This window comes from Varanus komodoensis, unplaced genomic scaffold (genome assembly GCF_004798865.1).
Source record: "Varanus komodoensis strain SLA01 unplaced genomic scaffold, ASM479886v1 scaffold32, whole genome shotgun sequence".
In the NCBI taxonomy this organism is placed as follows: Eukaryota; Metazoa; Chordata; class Lepidosauria; order Squamata; family Varanidae; genus Varanus; species Varanus komodoensis.
In genome coordinates, this window is record NW_025335798.1 from 2,407,036 (window position 1) to 2,421,043 (window position 14,008).

Sequence of the window (14,008 nt, forward strand, 5' to 3'; positions counted from 1 at the left end):
CATTTGAAGCCATAGGTTTCACAAAGGTATGGCAGCAGAATGATGCTCCTGCAGCCATTGCTTTGTGTGAGGAAATAAGGATTGATCAAAGAAAACATTCGCATAATATATTCAACTCCAGGTAGAATGAACAGTTTTGATTTATTCATTGCTAGTAAAAGAGATGTTTGTCCTTTTTCAGAGCTAGGAGTATCAACCCTCCCATTTCCCTCACGTAAAATCCTTCTGGCTTAAAATGGAGAAAAGAATCCCAAACAGTAGGTACCAGCTGCCCACATTCATTGCCTCCCGGACACACAGAAACACCTACTCAGTTCTGTCCTTCATTCTCCCATACATGTGATAGCAAGCCATGTAGTTTAATTTCCATTCAGATTCTAGCAAGCATAGTCCACTAGTATGTAAACAACCAAAAAAAAAAATCCCCTAGCTAGGATGGGGTAGCTTTCCTTTCACGATGAGCTCGCAGACAGCTGGTGGAGCAGAAGGAAAAGTCAAGGTAATGGAAAGGAATGCGGCCCAGCAGTGACTCTCCACAAAGCCAGCAGCGTCTGTAAATACCAAAAAGAAAGTATCATGTAACCTTGTAGTTAGAAAACAAACTAAAAAGCAGATGCCATTCTCCCAAGATACCTGGTATTGGTTAAAGGTGCACCAGAGTCTTTCAATTGGACAGCAAGTCTTCTCTCAGCAGCTAAAGCACGCTAAAAGAAAAATCAGTCCATTAAGCACAAAAGAACTAGCCCCCATGGTCCACAGGGAAAATGGCCCCCATCTCTCAGTGCATAAACCTGTACATAATCAGCACTGGGGATTCTCTTAAGTGATTTGGCCAGCACATTCCCCTGGTGGGACCAAACTATGGAAGGAATCTGCTTTTGTCACAAAATTAGTCACTTCTGATTCAAGGGAGCCGCTTGACTTTTAAAACAACAAAAACTAGAACAAATGTCATCAGAGAACATCCTCAAAGGAGGGGGAAGTATTTTAAAGGGAGTATGGCAAAGATTCCCAATGATCTTACAGTAATCAAGGCCAGAGTGTGTGCTTATCTATAACAAGAACGGGCTGTCACGAAGCAGCTTGTTCCAAGTCCCTTCTCAAGGTTACTGTGGCTTGAGACAAAGGAAATATTTGGAGTACATTCCAACATGACACACTAAGTAGCTCTCCAAAATTGAAGACATTACTTATTCTAAAATGCTTCCAGACAGTTTTGCATAAGTGTAGCCCTAACCCTATGTGAAAGATACATATAAATAAAACATATCAATGGGATGTCTGGCAGAATACAACAAAGAAATGGATAATTCTCAAGAATGAAGATGGTCAGTTCAGAAAAATGGAGTTCTTTAATGGAAATGGAAAGCTTTAACAGCTGTGAGCACCTGAAGTGAATGGCACTTCAGGTTGCCCCCTTTCCCTGTTTGAATCACATGGGATGATTGGGCTCTTACCTTCTCACGGTCACTCAGCAAGGCAAAACGCCGTTTCTCCTCCTCCTCTTTCTCTAACAGCTGCTGTACCTCTCGTTCCTCTTTCTCACGCTGCTTCCGTTGGGCCTTGTGTGCCCGGCGGCGCTCTGTCTGCCTAGTCTCCATTTCAGCTGTAAGGGGGCCAGGCACCTGTGGTGACACTGAATTTGTGCATCAGGCAGAACAGGAGCAGATCTCAGCATCACACAGGCAAAATGATCTTGGGAAGGACTAGACTAGGGGTTTCCTACCATTTGGGGCTCCTGAACATGTGGCATTTTGAAAAGCAACCTGGGACTCAACATCAACTGAGTGCTGAGTGGGGACAATCACAAAAATGTTAGGAGTGCTCCCTTCTGTTTGTGTGCCTGTGCATGTGTGTGGGTGTGCATGTTCACACATGTGTGCTTATTTAACTTCATTTCTATCCCACCCATTAGCTGAAGCTCTCTGGGCAGTGTGCAACATGAATGTGCATTCCACCTCTGGCCTTCTCCCTCCCTCCCTCTGAATTGTTTCTCATGTTCCTCTTTCTTTTCCTCCACATCCCCTTCTTTCTAGCTCCTTTCTTTTCCCCCCCTCTCTGGACCGTCTTTCTCCCTCCACCCTTTCCGCTGGTCATTCCTTCTTTTTCTCTGGTCCCTCTTTCTTTCCCTATCTCCCCATCCCCATGCAACTGAGTGGAGCAACTTCTCCATTCATTTGCATGGAGAGAGAGACCACCTTGCCAAGGATCCTGTTGCCCCAAAGATCCTTGTTTGGGAGACAGCTTTGCTCCTCCACCTTTTTGTTTTTGGCCATAGGGGCTCTTTTACTTTCTATACAACTATATATGACTCCAAACTGAAGATCCTTCTACAAGTCCATGGGTATTAAGCAAACTAATTTTCCAGTGAGGAATAGTACCACAGGCTTTTAGTGGGAGCTAAGAGAGCCTGGCAGGTGAACACAGTGGGACCTGCGGCCATCATGTTGGGAACTCCTGAACAGACGTTCCCCCTCTTCCTGTGTATGTTCTCCTATGGAACTGTTGAGTGCATACTCCCAGGCATCATCAACATTCCTATTTTCCCTGCCCTACTGTATTCCAGCAAGAAACTTAGAAGGTATTTAGCTGGATGGTTTAAGCAAGCATGTAAAGAAGTCCTCCATACAGATACCCAAAAGTATCTTCCACTGAGCAGATCAATGCCTGTTCGGTCAATGTTTGATGAAAAGAAATGTCTCTTGCACGGGGTGTGTGGCCCCAGAGAACTATGGAAATGAGCAATGGGTGGATACATTGCAAAATAGAGGGAAGCAGGGCCCAGTTCTCTTCCTCAAAGTGAAGTTGTGTGGGAAGCAGCAGAAGGGAAGGGAAGTAAGGACTCCTGCTTCCATGGGCTTGACCCTGGAAGCATTTATTCGAGTGTTGCCATCCAAGCCAGACACCTCCCAGGTCCTCACACATGCACCCTGGGCCTTGTTTCGACTCACCTGGGCCTGGACATAATCATACTTCACAGGGTGTTCAGCCATGAACCTCCGGAATTCATTACGAGTTTGCTTAGTGGCAGAGACACAGTATGGAGGCTGTTCTTGTCTGTCCCTGCGCAGGAAATGCACATTGTTGCTTTCTGCATCCAGGCCTACAACCGTCACCACCACAGCAGGTAACTGCTGAGAAAAGAAGTGGTGTGTAGCACATCACTTCCAGAAACAGGACAAGACCATCCCAGGCTAGAGCAAATTTAATTTGTCCCAGGAAGTGGAATCACCCATGGCTGCTACTTAGAGAGCCTTCCTTGTTCCCATGGATATTTAGCAAAGTAATATTCAAGTGCTCTGAGACTCTCTGCAAGCCATCAATGCCTCTACTGGGCCTGGACTGAGCTAGGAGCAGCATCCAGAAGCTGCTTACTGCTCAAACTGCAAGTTAGAAGTGCTGAATCCGTGCAGAGAGCAAACGAGACTCGAGAACAATGTTTTGGGACACCAAAGCAGAAAACTCAGGCCTCCACTCATCCCTCTCTTGCTGGGCGTTACCTGAGAGCAGGGTCAGCCCCAGTCTCCAGCAACAGCCTCACAACTGCACTTCTTCCTGCTGCCGCCGCCACATGCAAAAGGGTCCAGCCACTCTCATCCAGGGGCATGTTGAGCAACTCGTGTGAGGCCAAAGCATTGCACTCAACTCCCTCATCCGCTGTGCTATCAGCCACCCCCAGAAGATGCTGGAGTGTCGTCATGTCTCCTATCTTGCAGGCTGTGAACAAGGCATCCTGCACTGGTATGTCGGGCCTGCCTGGAGGGAGAAGGAAGGTATTCATGTGTCATGGGAGACTATTGCCGACAAGGATAACTGGTGTCATGTAATGGAGTGTTGCACTGACACTAGTGAGACCTGGGTTGTGATTTCCTCTTGCCCTTGAACTTCACTGGGTGACACTGGGCCAGTGACTGACTCTCAGCCTAACCTCACAAGATAGTTGTGAGCATAAAAATGGGGAGGACAGGAATCATACATGCCACTTTGGGCTCCTTGGAGGAAAAGTGTAATATAAATGCAACAAACAGAGGAACACAAAATGTTCACATCCTGGCTGCCAACCTTGAATAAAGGCCAAAATGGTAAGTAACTGTAGGATGCCACCTGATGGAAAAGAGCCAGAGGTGCAAATAATGGCATAGCCATCTTGGGTGCCATAAGCTTTAGTGTGTGAGCATCCCGCCCCCCAGTGCACGCGCATGCACATGCGCACGCGCACACACACCCCTACCTTGAGGTTCCAGGTGCTTCTGGTCCTCGGTTGACTTCTCTTGTCTGGATAAGAAGGGCTTGGGCTCTTGAACAGCTGCCAAACTTTCCGAATGAGACTCTGTTTTAAAGTGGTAGAGCAGATGTTAGCCACTCATGTCAGCCTATCAGTGCCATCCAATCCCTTCCCATATTAGCTCTGTCCCAGTGGGACCCAGAAATGGCAGGATCACTCAGAGGAAGCATCAGGCAATGGCAGCTGCAGTTTCCTGAAAGCCGAGCTCTTTTCCATGGCTTTCTCAAAAAAAGCCACTGGCATGGCCAGTTGGCTGCCGCACGGGGAGAGGGAGGCTCCTTCTCCCCTACAGCAGCAGTGAAGCCCCCAGAAGCTCTCAGAGCACAGAGGTATTGAGATGTTGCCACTATCACAAACAGAGCAGGAGAATATGGTTGCTCTTCAGGAAAATCCCCCTAGTGTTGGAAGGGGGCAAGGCTGGTCTCTGCCCCTCAATAGCTCTGCTCCAGCTCCAAGGCTGCAGCAGCTTCTGCTTCTTAGCCATTAAGAGCTGTGTGCAATCCTGTCTAGAACAAAAAGGTGTGATAGCTGCAGAGAGGTTAACGTGTCAGCAGTGGTTTAAGATGGCCCCCACTTGTTCTGTAGAAGCAGCTGTGGAGCTCCAGAGCCATCCCAGGTGGTGCAAGCTCTCTAGTCTGCTGTCATTCTTCTTCAGTCACAATGGCAGGATGACACACCTCATCCCATGACAACACGATAACTGAATGAAATTCAGCCTACTTATCAAACTATGTTTTAAAACAGCAAGTTTCTAGTCCTCATGGGTAGAAGTAAGGAGCGGGGGAAGGCAAAGGCAAGTCTTCCTGAAACAAGGTGCTTGAGTTTCTAGTAGCAAGACTGAGATCGTTTTCTATAACTCTCTCCCCATGACAACTACCTCTCTTGTCTGTCAGGTAACCCACAAGTTCAATTCCATCATGTTTGTTCCATCTTCTACCATTACACATTTTATTCATTGGGCACATTACTGTTAATGCTGAATGGAGCTCTTGAGATTTTTTGTTTTTGACACTGCAAACAAAGGATCCTCATTACTGCACCAAGCCCACTATTTTCCCCTTAACTGAATGGGCTGACCTTGTTAGGAAGCAGCAGCCAAGAAGGAGAGAGAGCTGTGTTGCTTTGGACCATGTCTTCACAAGACAGGCAAATAATTAAAAAACAGACATTCCAGAAAGGAGTTGTGCCTACCTGCCTCTGCTTTTGCTTTTTTCCTTTTCTTTTTGCGATTCCGTTTTGGTGCCACCTCAAATTCACGCAATTCAAGTGTACTTAGTGTTGCCTCCACCAATTCCAGTTGTTTCAGACTTTCCTCCTCCCCTTCCTCCTCTTCCTCCGACCTTGCTGGGAAGACTTTAAAAGAGAAGAGGCATGGTTCAGTCTTTCCTTCTCATCACCAGATGGATCAAACAAGGACTATTGGATAGGGTACTGAAAAGGAGCAGATGTCCAATCAGCTTATCATCCCTCTCTCAGCTGGTCTACAGTCACTGCCATAATCTCCCCTGTAACCCCATCTTCTTCAACAAAGACACTCTGAACAAAATCCTCTGCATGTTGCTGTTTCTGGAAGCCCTTAATAATGGCCTTTCCATCTGATGACCGAAGGGGAGGGTGCAGGCAGGACCTATGCTGACTAGAAGGTCAGGACCAGCAGAGAAGACATGCCTGTGAATGCAATCGTTTCAAAGAAAAGGCTGTTCAACTCACCAGTGTCTTGAAGCTGTGAAGATGCTTCATTGCGATGAACCACTTTTTTCCAGCTCTTTCGAGGAGAACTGATCAGATCTGCCACTGCAGTGTCCCTTCCTGTCGAGAGAATTCTAATGCCATTTTCCCTGGCAGACGATCTTTCACTTACGCACCCTGAATTAAAAACCTCAGCGTGGCTTATAGGCAATACATTCCATTCCCAGCAGCACCCAAATGGCACCATTCCAGGTGGCCAATTTCCAATAGCCAAATTTCAGTAAGGGCAGAGTAGCAGCTACATTAAGCGGGTGTGGCTGGAACAGAGAGAGATCAGGAAGGAAGAACTACACAATGCCTTCAGAGGAGAGTTTCATTTATTTGAGCTGCAAGATAGATCCAGGATAAATTCATTCCTTTGACTAGCAAACCCACTTGAGCATTCTGGATAAAGAAAGTATCCTTCATTGCTAACAATCAAGAGATCGCCAATCTTTTTGGGCTGGTGAACACATTCGGAATTTTAAGGAAGTGTCATGGATGCTCATAAAATGGCTGTCACAGGAGCATGCCCATTTGTTAAAGGACTAACACAGTGGGTATGACTTGTGATAGAGCACTTGTTTTCCAGAAGGCACACCGGGGAGACTAAAACAATGTTACCCAAGGCACCCAACCCGCCCCCAAAAAAACCCCTCTTAGCTCCAAAGCACAAAACCACACTCCTGAAGCCAAATAAAAATGGTGCTAGAGAGTACTGCTTCACTTTGTAGTATGCAGCCTCCTAATTTTTTTTTAAATTTTGAGACATCTTAAGAAATAAAACAAAGAGCACAAGGGACAAGTTACCTGGCAGGCACCAAGAGAGCTGCCTATGATCACCGTAACAGAGACCCCAGTGCCAGGCTAACAGCACCACCACCAGCAGTAAATGGCTATGGGGGAAAAACCACACCCCACCAACACAGTTTGAAAGGTGTGCTCACCGTAAACTTGCAAGTTGCTCAGAGTCGCATGCACCCGCTGCACCTCCCGGAAAGTGGCTCTCCGAGTGCTGAAGGGAATGCCTCGGACACGGGGGTCATCACGCTGAAGAGGACCATTTTTGCTGCCAAAGAAACGAGCCCGATTGCTTCCAGGGGCACGAACAAAGATGCACTCCGCTTCTTGTAAATCTCCTGCCCAGCTGGCCAACAATTCCTGAATGTCCTGCAGGAAGGACAAGTATCAAAGGCTTATCTTTGTGCCCAAATTTCCATCTTGGTATATACTAGTGCAGAAGTAACACACTACAAAGAAAGCTGACTTGTGACCAAAATGCAAGCTCTGGTCAACTATTGCAACTGGTACCTTCACTCTACTACTCTATTCCCTGTTTTCCCATAAATGAAACAGTACAGAAAAGAGTTAAAATGCTCTGGAAGAACCCTCTTGTGTGGGATCTGCTGAAAGGCTCCTCCATACCACTAGAACTTTAGCAGACCATCTTCCTGATTCTCTATTTTGATCATTCTGCTCCATTATGTATGCTGCCAACACGATTCTGACTAGACACACATTGAATTTAACTGTATCTTTGTGAAGGCAAAGGAGCCTTGGCAACCTCACCCAGAAAACTGCAGAGCTGCAGAGTGGCCCCAAGACTCTCCAATAGCCCAGTCCTTCCCCCTTTGATTGCCCTGGAGGCCCTCCTCACCTTGAGCAAGGCAAACTCATTGTAGCGCCGCAGTGAAGCCCCAGCAGATTTTGGCATAGATCCTTGAACTTCCCTCACCCCCTGGGCTGTACCTCGGCGAGCTCGTACTGTGTACCGATGGAAAGTCTTATGTTTCAGTACCTCGTTCCTGAGAACAAAGGGGGAGTAAGCCTATAGCAGAAGATGGCACCCAGAATCATTAAGAATTATGTTTGGCCAAAATGGACTCTCATTTTATCTACACTTTGCATGTGGTCCAGCAGCTTACAGACATGGCACAAGGAAACATACACAAAGCACCGTCAGTTTCCCCCCACCCCGCCCAATGCAAGCTACCATGAGATAAAGCCCAGGGAATGAACATCAATCTAGGACTGGAATCAGGGCCTTTCCGACAGACCGACACTGTAAGCATGCTTCCACACTCCCATGAAAGCATCCTCACCCCTTAAAGATGGCTCCTGCAAAGTGTCCCCCACCAGCCATCAGGATAACCCACGATGTCTTGGGGCTCTGCTTCTGAAGCGATGTCACCAGGTCTGCAGATTCCTCCGTACTGCCCTGGAGATACACAAGCCCCCTTCAGTTAGCAAGGAGCCATGGGATTAAAGCAATGGGAGCATTTTCAGCCTGACTGTTAAACAAGGAAGAGTAAGGTATTACCTGTACCTGCAGAAGAAAGTGAAGTTCTGCGAATTTTGCAGATCCCAACCAGGGTCTAAGCAGTCAACATACAATTAAGAAATGCCACGAGAAGGCATCCCTGTAATGTTTACATAATATTTAGTGCCATAACCATAAACTCCAGGCCAGAACGGGCCTTTAAGCCATGAGCCATGCTGGGCAGGCTTGAATTCAGGAAGAAGGGGCCTCATATCTTGAGCTAGCCTGGCAGGAGAAGAATGAATGCTGGGATTCAAAGGGTATTTCTCCCCTTAAGGAGATTAGGCAAAACAACCCTGCAAGCAGGATGACCCATTGTCCTGAGACACCTGGAAATTACCTCATCCACAGCACCTAGCAAACACAGACAGGGAACTTACCTCTTACTCAGTGTAACAATAGTTAAGACCATCAGAAGCCATCAAGCCCCATTCCAACAACTGGCATAAGCTTGGGAAGCTCATCTTTCCCATAAGTCACATGTGCAGGAAAAATGGTATAAATGTCATTGTATCATTAGTGTTCGAAAGGACTCTCTATCCCTGCTCACTGCTGCAAGAGTTCTGGACACACTAGCTCTACTCCTGCAGGACAGGTAATGCCTATTGCCCTCCACCCTTTATTCTGATAATCTCTCTCTGTTAGGCAGGAAACTGTTTCTCCTTTTAAAAATAAGGAGTAAGATTGGGATGCAATAGGAATATTTTCTGTCTGACCACATGGGGCTAAAGCTTGTGCCTGCTCTATATTTTTTGAGGAATAAACTGTCCTTTTCCTAGGTGCTGTGTGTGTTTGTGTAGATGCAAAACCAGGGTTTGTTCTCCATGTGTGTGTTAAACCTCAGCAAAAGGTCATAAACCTTTTGAGGTAATCTGGAGAGCAAGTGCCTCCCTTTTGAGGTATACCAGATTACCTGGTATAACATCCCCAAAGGGTTGTTTCTTTCCACACAAGTTTTGAAAGCAGGAAAACTGCTTCCGTTCATCTGGCAGAAGCTCAGCAAACCCAGAAAGACAGGAATCAAGTCTGCAAAGCAGAACAAGTTGATGTGGCAGGAAAAAGTCAAAGGCAGTTGACTAGGGCAACTGTGCAGGACTAGAGAGGTAATCTGAGACTCAGGGTGCCTGGCAATTCAAATAGGAAGGAAGTTAGAAAAACTAATATAGTTGGGTTAACACAGTATTTGCTTGTACTGTAGCCAATTCTAGAATTGCTCCTTTGAAAATCAGCCATAACATAGCCTTCTGCTAGTTGTGAGGCAATTGCAAAACTTTCTGCTAGTTGTGAGGCAATTGCAAAACTTTTTGTGATGGGCAACTAGAAGAGGAAGAGACCGAAAGCTAGAAAAGAAATGAGACCCAGTGAGCCCTTTGCTCTAGCATTCTGCTTTGCCTTGCCTTCATAGTGTTCAGCACACAGCGATAAACTGAAATAAGCTGGCCTTGAGAATTTCTGAACAGAACCCGTTGAGAGCGTGGATGTGGTGAAGGACTCTGATGACTGCTTCCTTTGTCTTCACTGTTCTGGTAAGATGAGGATTCAGATTCACTGTCCAAGTCAGAGTTGCTGGAATCCGAGCCAGAGATACTGGAGACATCACCTGTGTACCAAGGCAGTGATAGGAAAATCCCATCTGCAGAATGTCACTTCCTACCCAGCCAGCCAGCCAGCCTCTAGGGTGCAGGGAAGAAGCACAGCTCCTGCACAAAGAGACTCTCCAGATTGATGAGCCTGGACAATTCCCCAGTGGGGCAGAAGAACATGTCTTGATCGAAAGAACCAAGCTTCACTAGACCTCTCTCACCAACAGTTTCTAGTGGTCGCTAGCATCAGGCAAGTGCAAAAATACTACAATTACTAGGGTAATTAATCATGAAATGAACCAGTGCCCCATGCAGGGTAACCTAATGTATAAGGGATGCAGCAGGGGTTCTGTAGTCTGGTACAGAATGACTCTGAAGCTGGGTGTGAGGAGTCTTTGGCTGAGCTAGGGTAGAATAGCAGTGTATTAAGACCACCAGAGCAGCAGAAACTTTGAGCAACAAGTCCTAACCATGAATTGTTCCTCACCTGCTTGAGTTTTCATCTCAAATTCTTCAGCTGTGAGCATCTGGTGGCCCAGAAGTCGCTGCTTTAGGTTGAAACGATGCCAATCTAGCTTATAATGCTCAGTCTTTACAGAAGAACAAACAAAGGGAAAGTCTATATCAGGAATAGTAATAAAGCCAATGGTGGTAACTGGTTCAATATCTGCAATATCTATCAAACTTCCCTCTCCCTCTGGGTACATTAAAGCTCCTCTCTGTAATGAGCCCGGAATGCCTACAGCTCAGGTCAAAGACACAAAGTTTCCAGTCCAAGATGAAAGACAATTTATCTCTTTATTTTGACAGCAGGTTCCACAACTCCCATAATACAGCATCCCACCTTTACATGATTCTTGGAACCCTACATCCCTGGTTTTCATCTGAGGGAATGAAATGAAAGAATTCTTGCACCATCCTGTTCACACAGAAAATACCTTCCACAGAACATCATTCAGTGATGCCCACCTGCTCCTCCCGACTCTCAAAGGGCTTTGAGCAGGTAGAGCAGTGCATCCGGTCAGACACCTCCAGGACAACACTAGCTTGATCTGGTCGCTTAGTCCCTGCACAGAACCAGAACAAAGGACACACAGAGGCATACACAGAACGTTATTACAAAATTAAGGGAGGAATATAAATCCATCTCTCACACGACTCACAAAAACAAATATATGAGCCACATAATGGCTGTGTTCACACAGAATGACCAGCCACGGCAGGAACTGCTAGCAAGATTCCTCGTGGAGAACCAACAGTTTGCCCTATGGCTACCATGCTTCACCATTGCTTCTCATGATGTGTGAATTCATTTACCATGATTTTCTGTAGTTTCTCTGTTTCTAACAGTGAGTCTGGTGGTAAGAGCAGCTGCAGCTGCCATTTTCCACTGCTCTGTTTAGCCTAGCAACTGCTGAGTTGCCAGCAGCAGGGCAGTGATAGGTTGTATAGAGACAGCCAGTCTTCCTTCCTGGCATGCACTCCCTGATGCCAGCCTTGCCGCTCTGCCTCATTACCTTGCTGAGATGGGACATGGGACATGGGACACCAGGTCATGTGGTAACTGTGTGGCTTGGTTTAGCACTGTGAACATATTCAATATCACACTCAGTAAGGAAAGGGTGAAAAAGCATAATAAAGAAAGCTTCTAAGTGAAAATAAGAACAGGAATTCAAAAAGAATGCTGTGTGCATTTTCTATACAATGAACCATTCAAAAGGTACTTGAACTGGAAGGATCTCAGGCAGAGTATAATGCAGAAACTTCCTCAGTGACAAAAGGAAACCAGATCTTACAGAAAGGTACAAAACTCATTTTAACTAGCTGGCATGCTAACATTGTTGAAGTTGCACAATGATGCTATGAAATGATATGGTAACACTTAGGACTATGACCCAGTTCAGACATCTATTTCCTGTTATGCTACATGAATGAGACACAGTATACTTTGAGCTAATGCACTACCTTCTCTCCCCCTCTCCGAAATGGATAAGAAGTTTTCACTTCTGTTTTTAAACCGCCCATAATTTTCTGTGACATCTCCACCTGGAGTTGTGTGCTTTGTTTAAACTATATTTAGTAATAACAAACCATGATACAAATCTCCAAAAATGGAAATTTGTGTTTGTTAGGTGGTAAAGAAGGGTAGACAAATCTCCAGTGTTCAAAAGTGAGGGGAATTATCCATTTGGACAATTACCTCATAAAGAATGCAGACATTCATCTGCAGCATTCAAAACTAGATGGTTTGATTAAAGGTAGGTTTGCTATCTCCAGTATACTTCCTGGAGAACATATTCATGTCTTCCAAGAGAGCCAAACTCGATAACCCCACCAGCTTCTTTTTAGCTAGACAATTTGAGAGTCACAAGTTCTTCAGCAGGCATTGGTCAGAACCCTTAGATATGTTGCCCTTATTAAGAGGCACCTGGAACTGTCATAGTGGTGACATCTCCTGTTGATTCCAGGACAAGGCAAAGTCCATCCATTAAAGCTGTATTCTGAGTGGCCTCGAACACAGAGCAGGTCTCAGTAGGCTGCATGATCTGAAAAACAGGAAAAGGTAAGAGATATTCAACAAGACTTATTTGCAGGGGAGAACATATACACACATCCTGTAGATGAGAGCACATTATTATTATTATTATTATCCAGCCATTATATCTCTAGATGGAATAGGTAGTTCTGAAGCTAGCACCAATAATCTCAATTTGTTTTAAATCATGTAATGTATTTTAAATCTTTGTACTTCTGCTAGGTTTTCCCCTAGTTTTTACTTTTATTTTATTCTGTATTTTTAACCATTTAAATATTTACATTGTATGTTATGGTTTAAAATTGTTTTAAATTGGTGTGAACTATGCAGAGAGCTTTAGTTATTGCACAGTATAATACATTTTTATACATAATAAACTTCCTCAACCTCCAAGGAGCAGGGATGAGGCACATCAAGGGTTACCACCCTCATATTGCCAGATTTCTATGTCCTTAGGCACATTTAATGAAGTTGTACAGGTGCACCTTTTCCTAGAGCTTCAAGCAATACAGAAATATGACAATGTGAAAAACAGTACTTGTTTGGGATATCAATTCTGAGAAGGTGGGAAGAAAGTGCAAAGAACTTTCCAGCCTTACAACATAAGCAAGGAGCCCCACCTATGTTAGCAAATTACATCGCCACAGCAACCTCTCTCTTCTTTTACTTTTTTTTTACATAGTTAACAGTAATTCTTAGGGAGTCATATACAAGCCAGAGGCTGGAGAAACAAAATCCATAGCAGAAAAAGTTGGCAACAAAGGGAAAAGCTAAAGAATTGCTCTGTTGAGCCTTTCACTGATGGATTGCACTGCATCACCACCATTTTTGTTGGGATTCTCTCCACCTCCCATCTTACAAAAAGAAAAAGATACTGCCCTTGGGGACTGGGGCATGATCTACGACCAATTATTCTGAGCAAGAAAGTATCAGTGTTTGTTTAGCTACTGCAGAGCTGGGCACAAGATTGCTTTGGATCTACTACTAGATTTCTGTGTGATCAGCAAGAATTTCCAATTCCCACTGGTTTAACAGCAGCAATAACTAAACAAGTTTTAGTTAGGTTGCTGAAAAAGAACACCCAGAGGAAAACTAGGAGAAGACGTATATGTGAAGGGACTTTAAGGCTGGGTGCCGCTACCGATTACAAACTCCGGGGCTTGGCATTTGTTCCGAGTCACCCTATTTCCTTAATTCTCAACGTTTGTGCACCCACCAGTGTAATGATTTCACACCTGGCTCTGAGGGATGGACCGGTTTTAGCAACAAAAAAGGAGATCCCACAAACCTAAACCTACGCACCTCTTAAGTTGCTAAAGGAATTATGTGCCAGCAATGCTGACGGGTAATAGATCCGATTTATTAATCCTCCAAGCGAAATAAACCCACCTAACTCGGGAGGTGCTTACCGCTCCCAGAACAGGAAAGCACACGCGACAGACCAGACACTTCACCAGGAAGTTGTAACACTGGACTCCGTCACTTCCGCCCATAGAGGTTTCCTTGTGAAAAGATCGACCTTCCCATCCCACATCCGCAACCCCAGCGCAGCTTCC

At 45.3% G+C, this 14,008-nt stretch overlaps 1 protein-coding gene across 4 annotated transcripts; it reads right to left on the bottom strand.

Annotated features, from left to right (window-relative positions):
- Nucleotides 1-122: 122 nt before the first annotated feature.
- Nucleotides 123-13,923, bottom strand: ANKZF1 (ankyrin repeat and zinc finger peptidyl tRNA hydrolase 1). 4 transcript variants are annotated; one of them, XM_044438340.1, is made up of 16 exons: nt 13,842-13,923; nt 12,345-12,462; nt 10,886-10,983; nt 10,404-10,506; nt 9,731-9,933; nt 8,116-8,231; nt 7,671-7,818; nt 6,961-7,183; nt 5,996-6,094; nt 5,477-5,638; nt 4,232-4,330; nt 3,501-3,756; nt 2,952-3,063; nt 1,458-1,625; nt 634-704; nt 123-551 (listed from the first exon to the last, which is right to left on the bottom strand). In XM_044438340.1, the coding sequence occupies exons 2-16, from the start codon at nt 12,457-12,459 to the stop codon at nt 431-433; spliced, it is 2,094 nt and encodes a 697-aa protein (XP_044294275.1). In that variant the 5' UTR covers nt 12,460-12,462; nt 13,842-13,923; the 3' UTR covers nt 123-430. The 4 variants fall into 4 exon arrangements, with proteins under 4 accessions (XP_044294275.1, XP_044294276.1, XP_044294277.1 ...); XM_044438341.1 differs by having other exon boundaries at nt 13,862-13,920; XM_044438342.1 differs by lacking the exon at nt 13,842-13,923 and adding an exon at nt 13,755-13,840.
- Between the last annotated feature and the right edge of the window lie 85 nt (nt 13,924-14,008).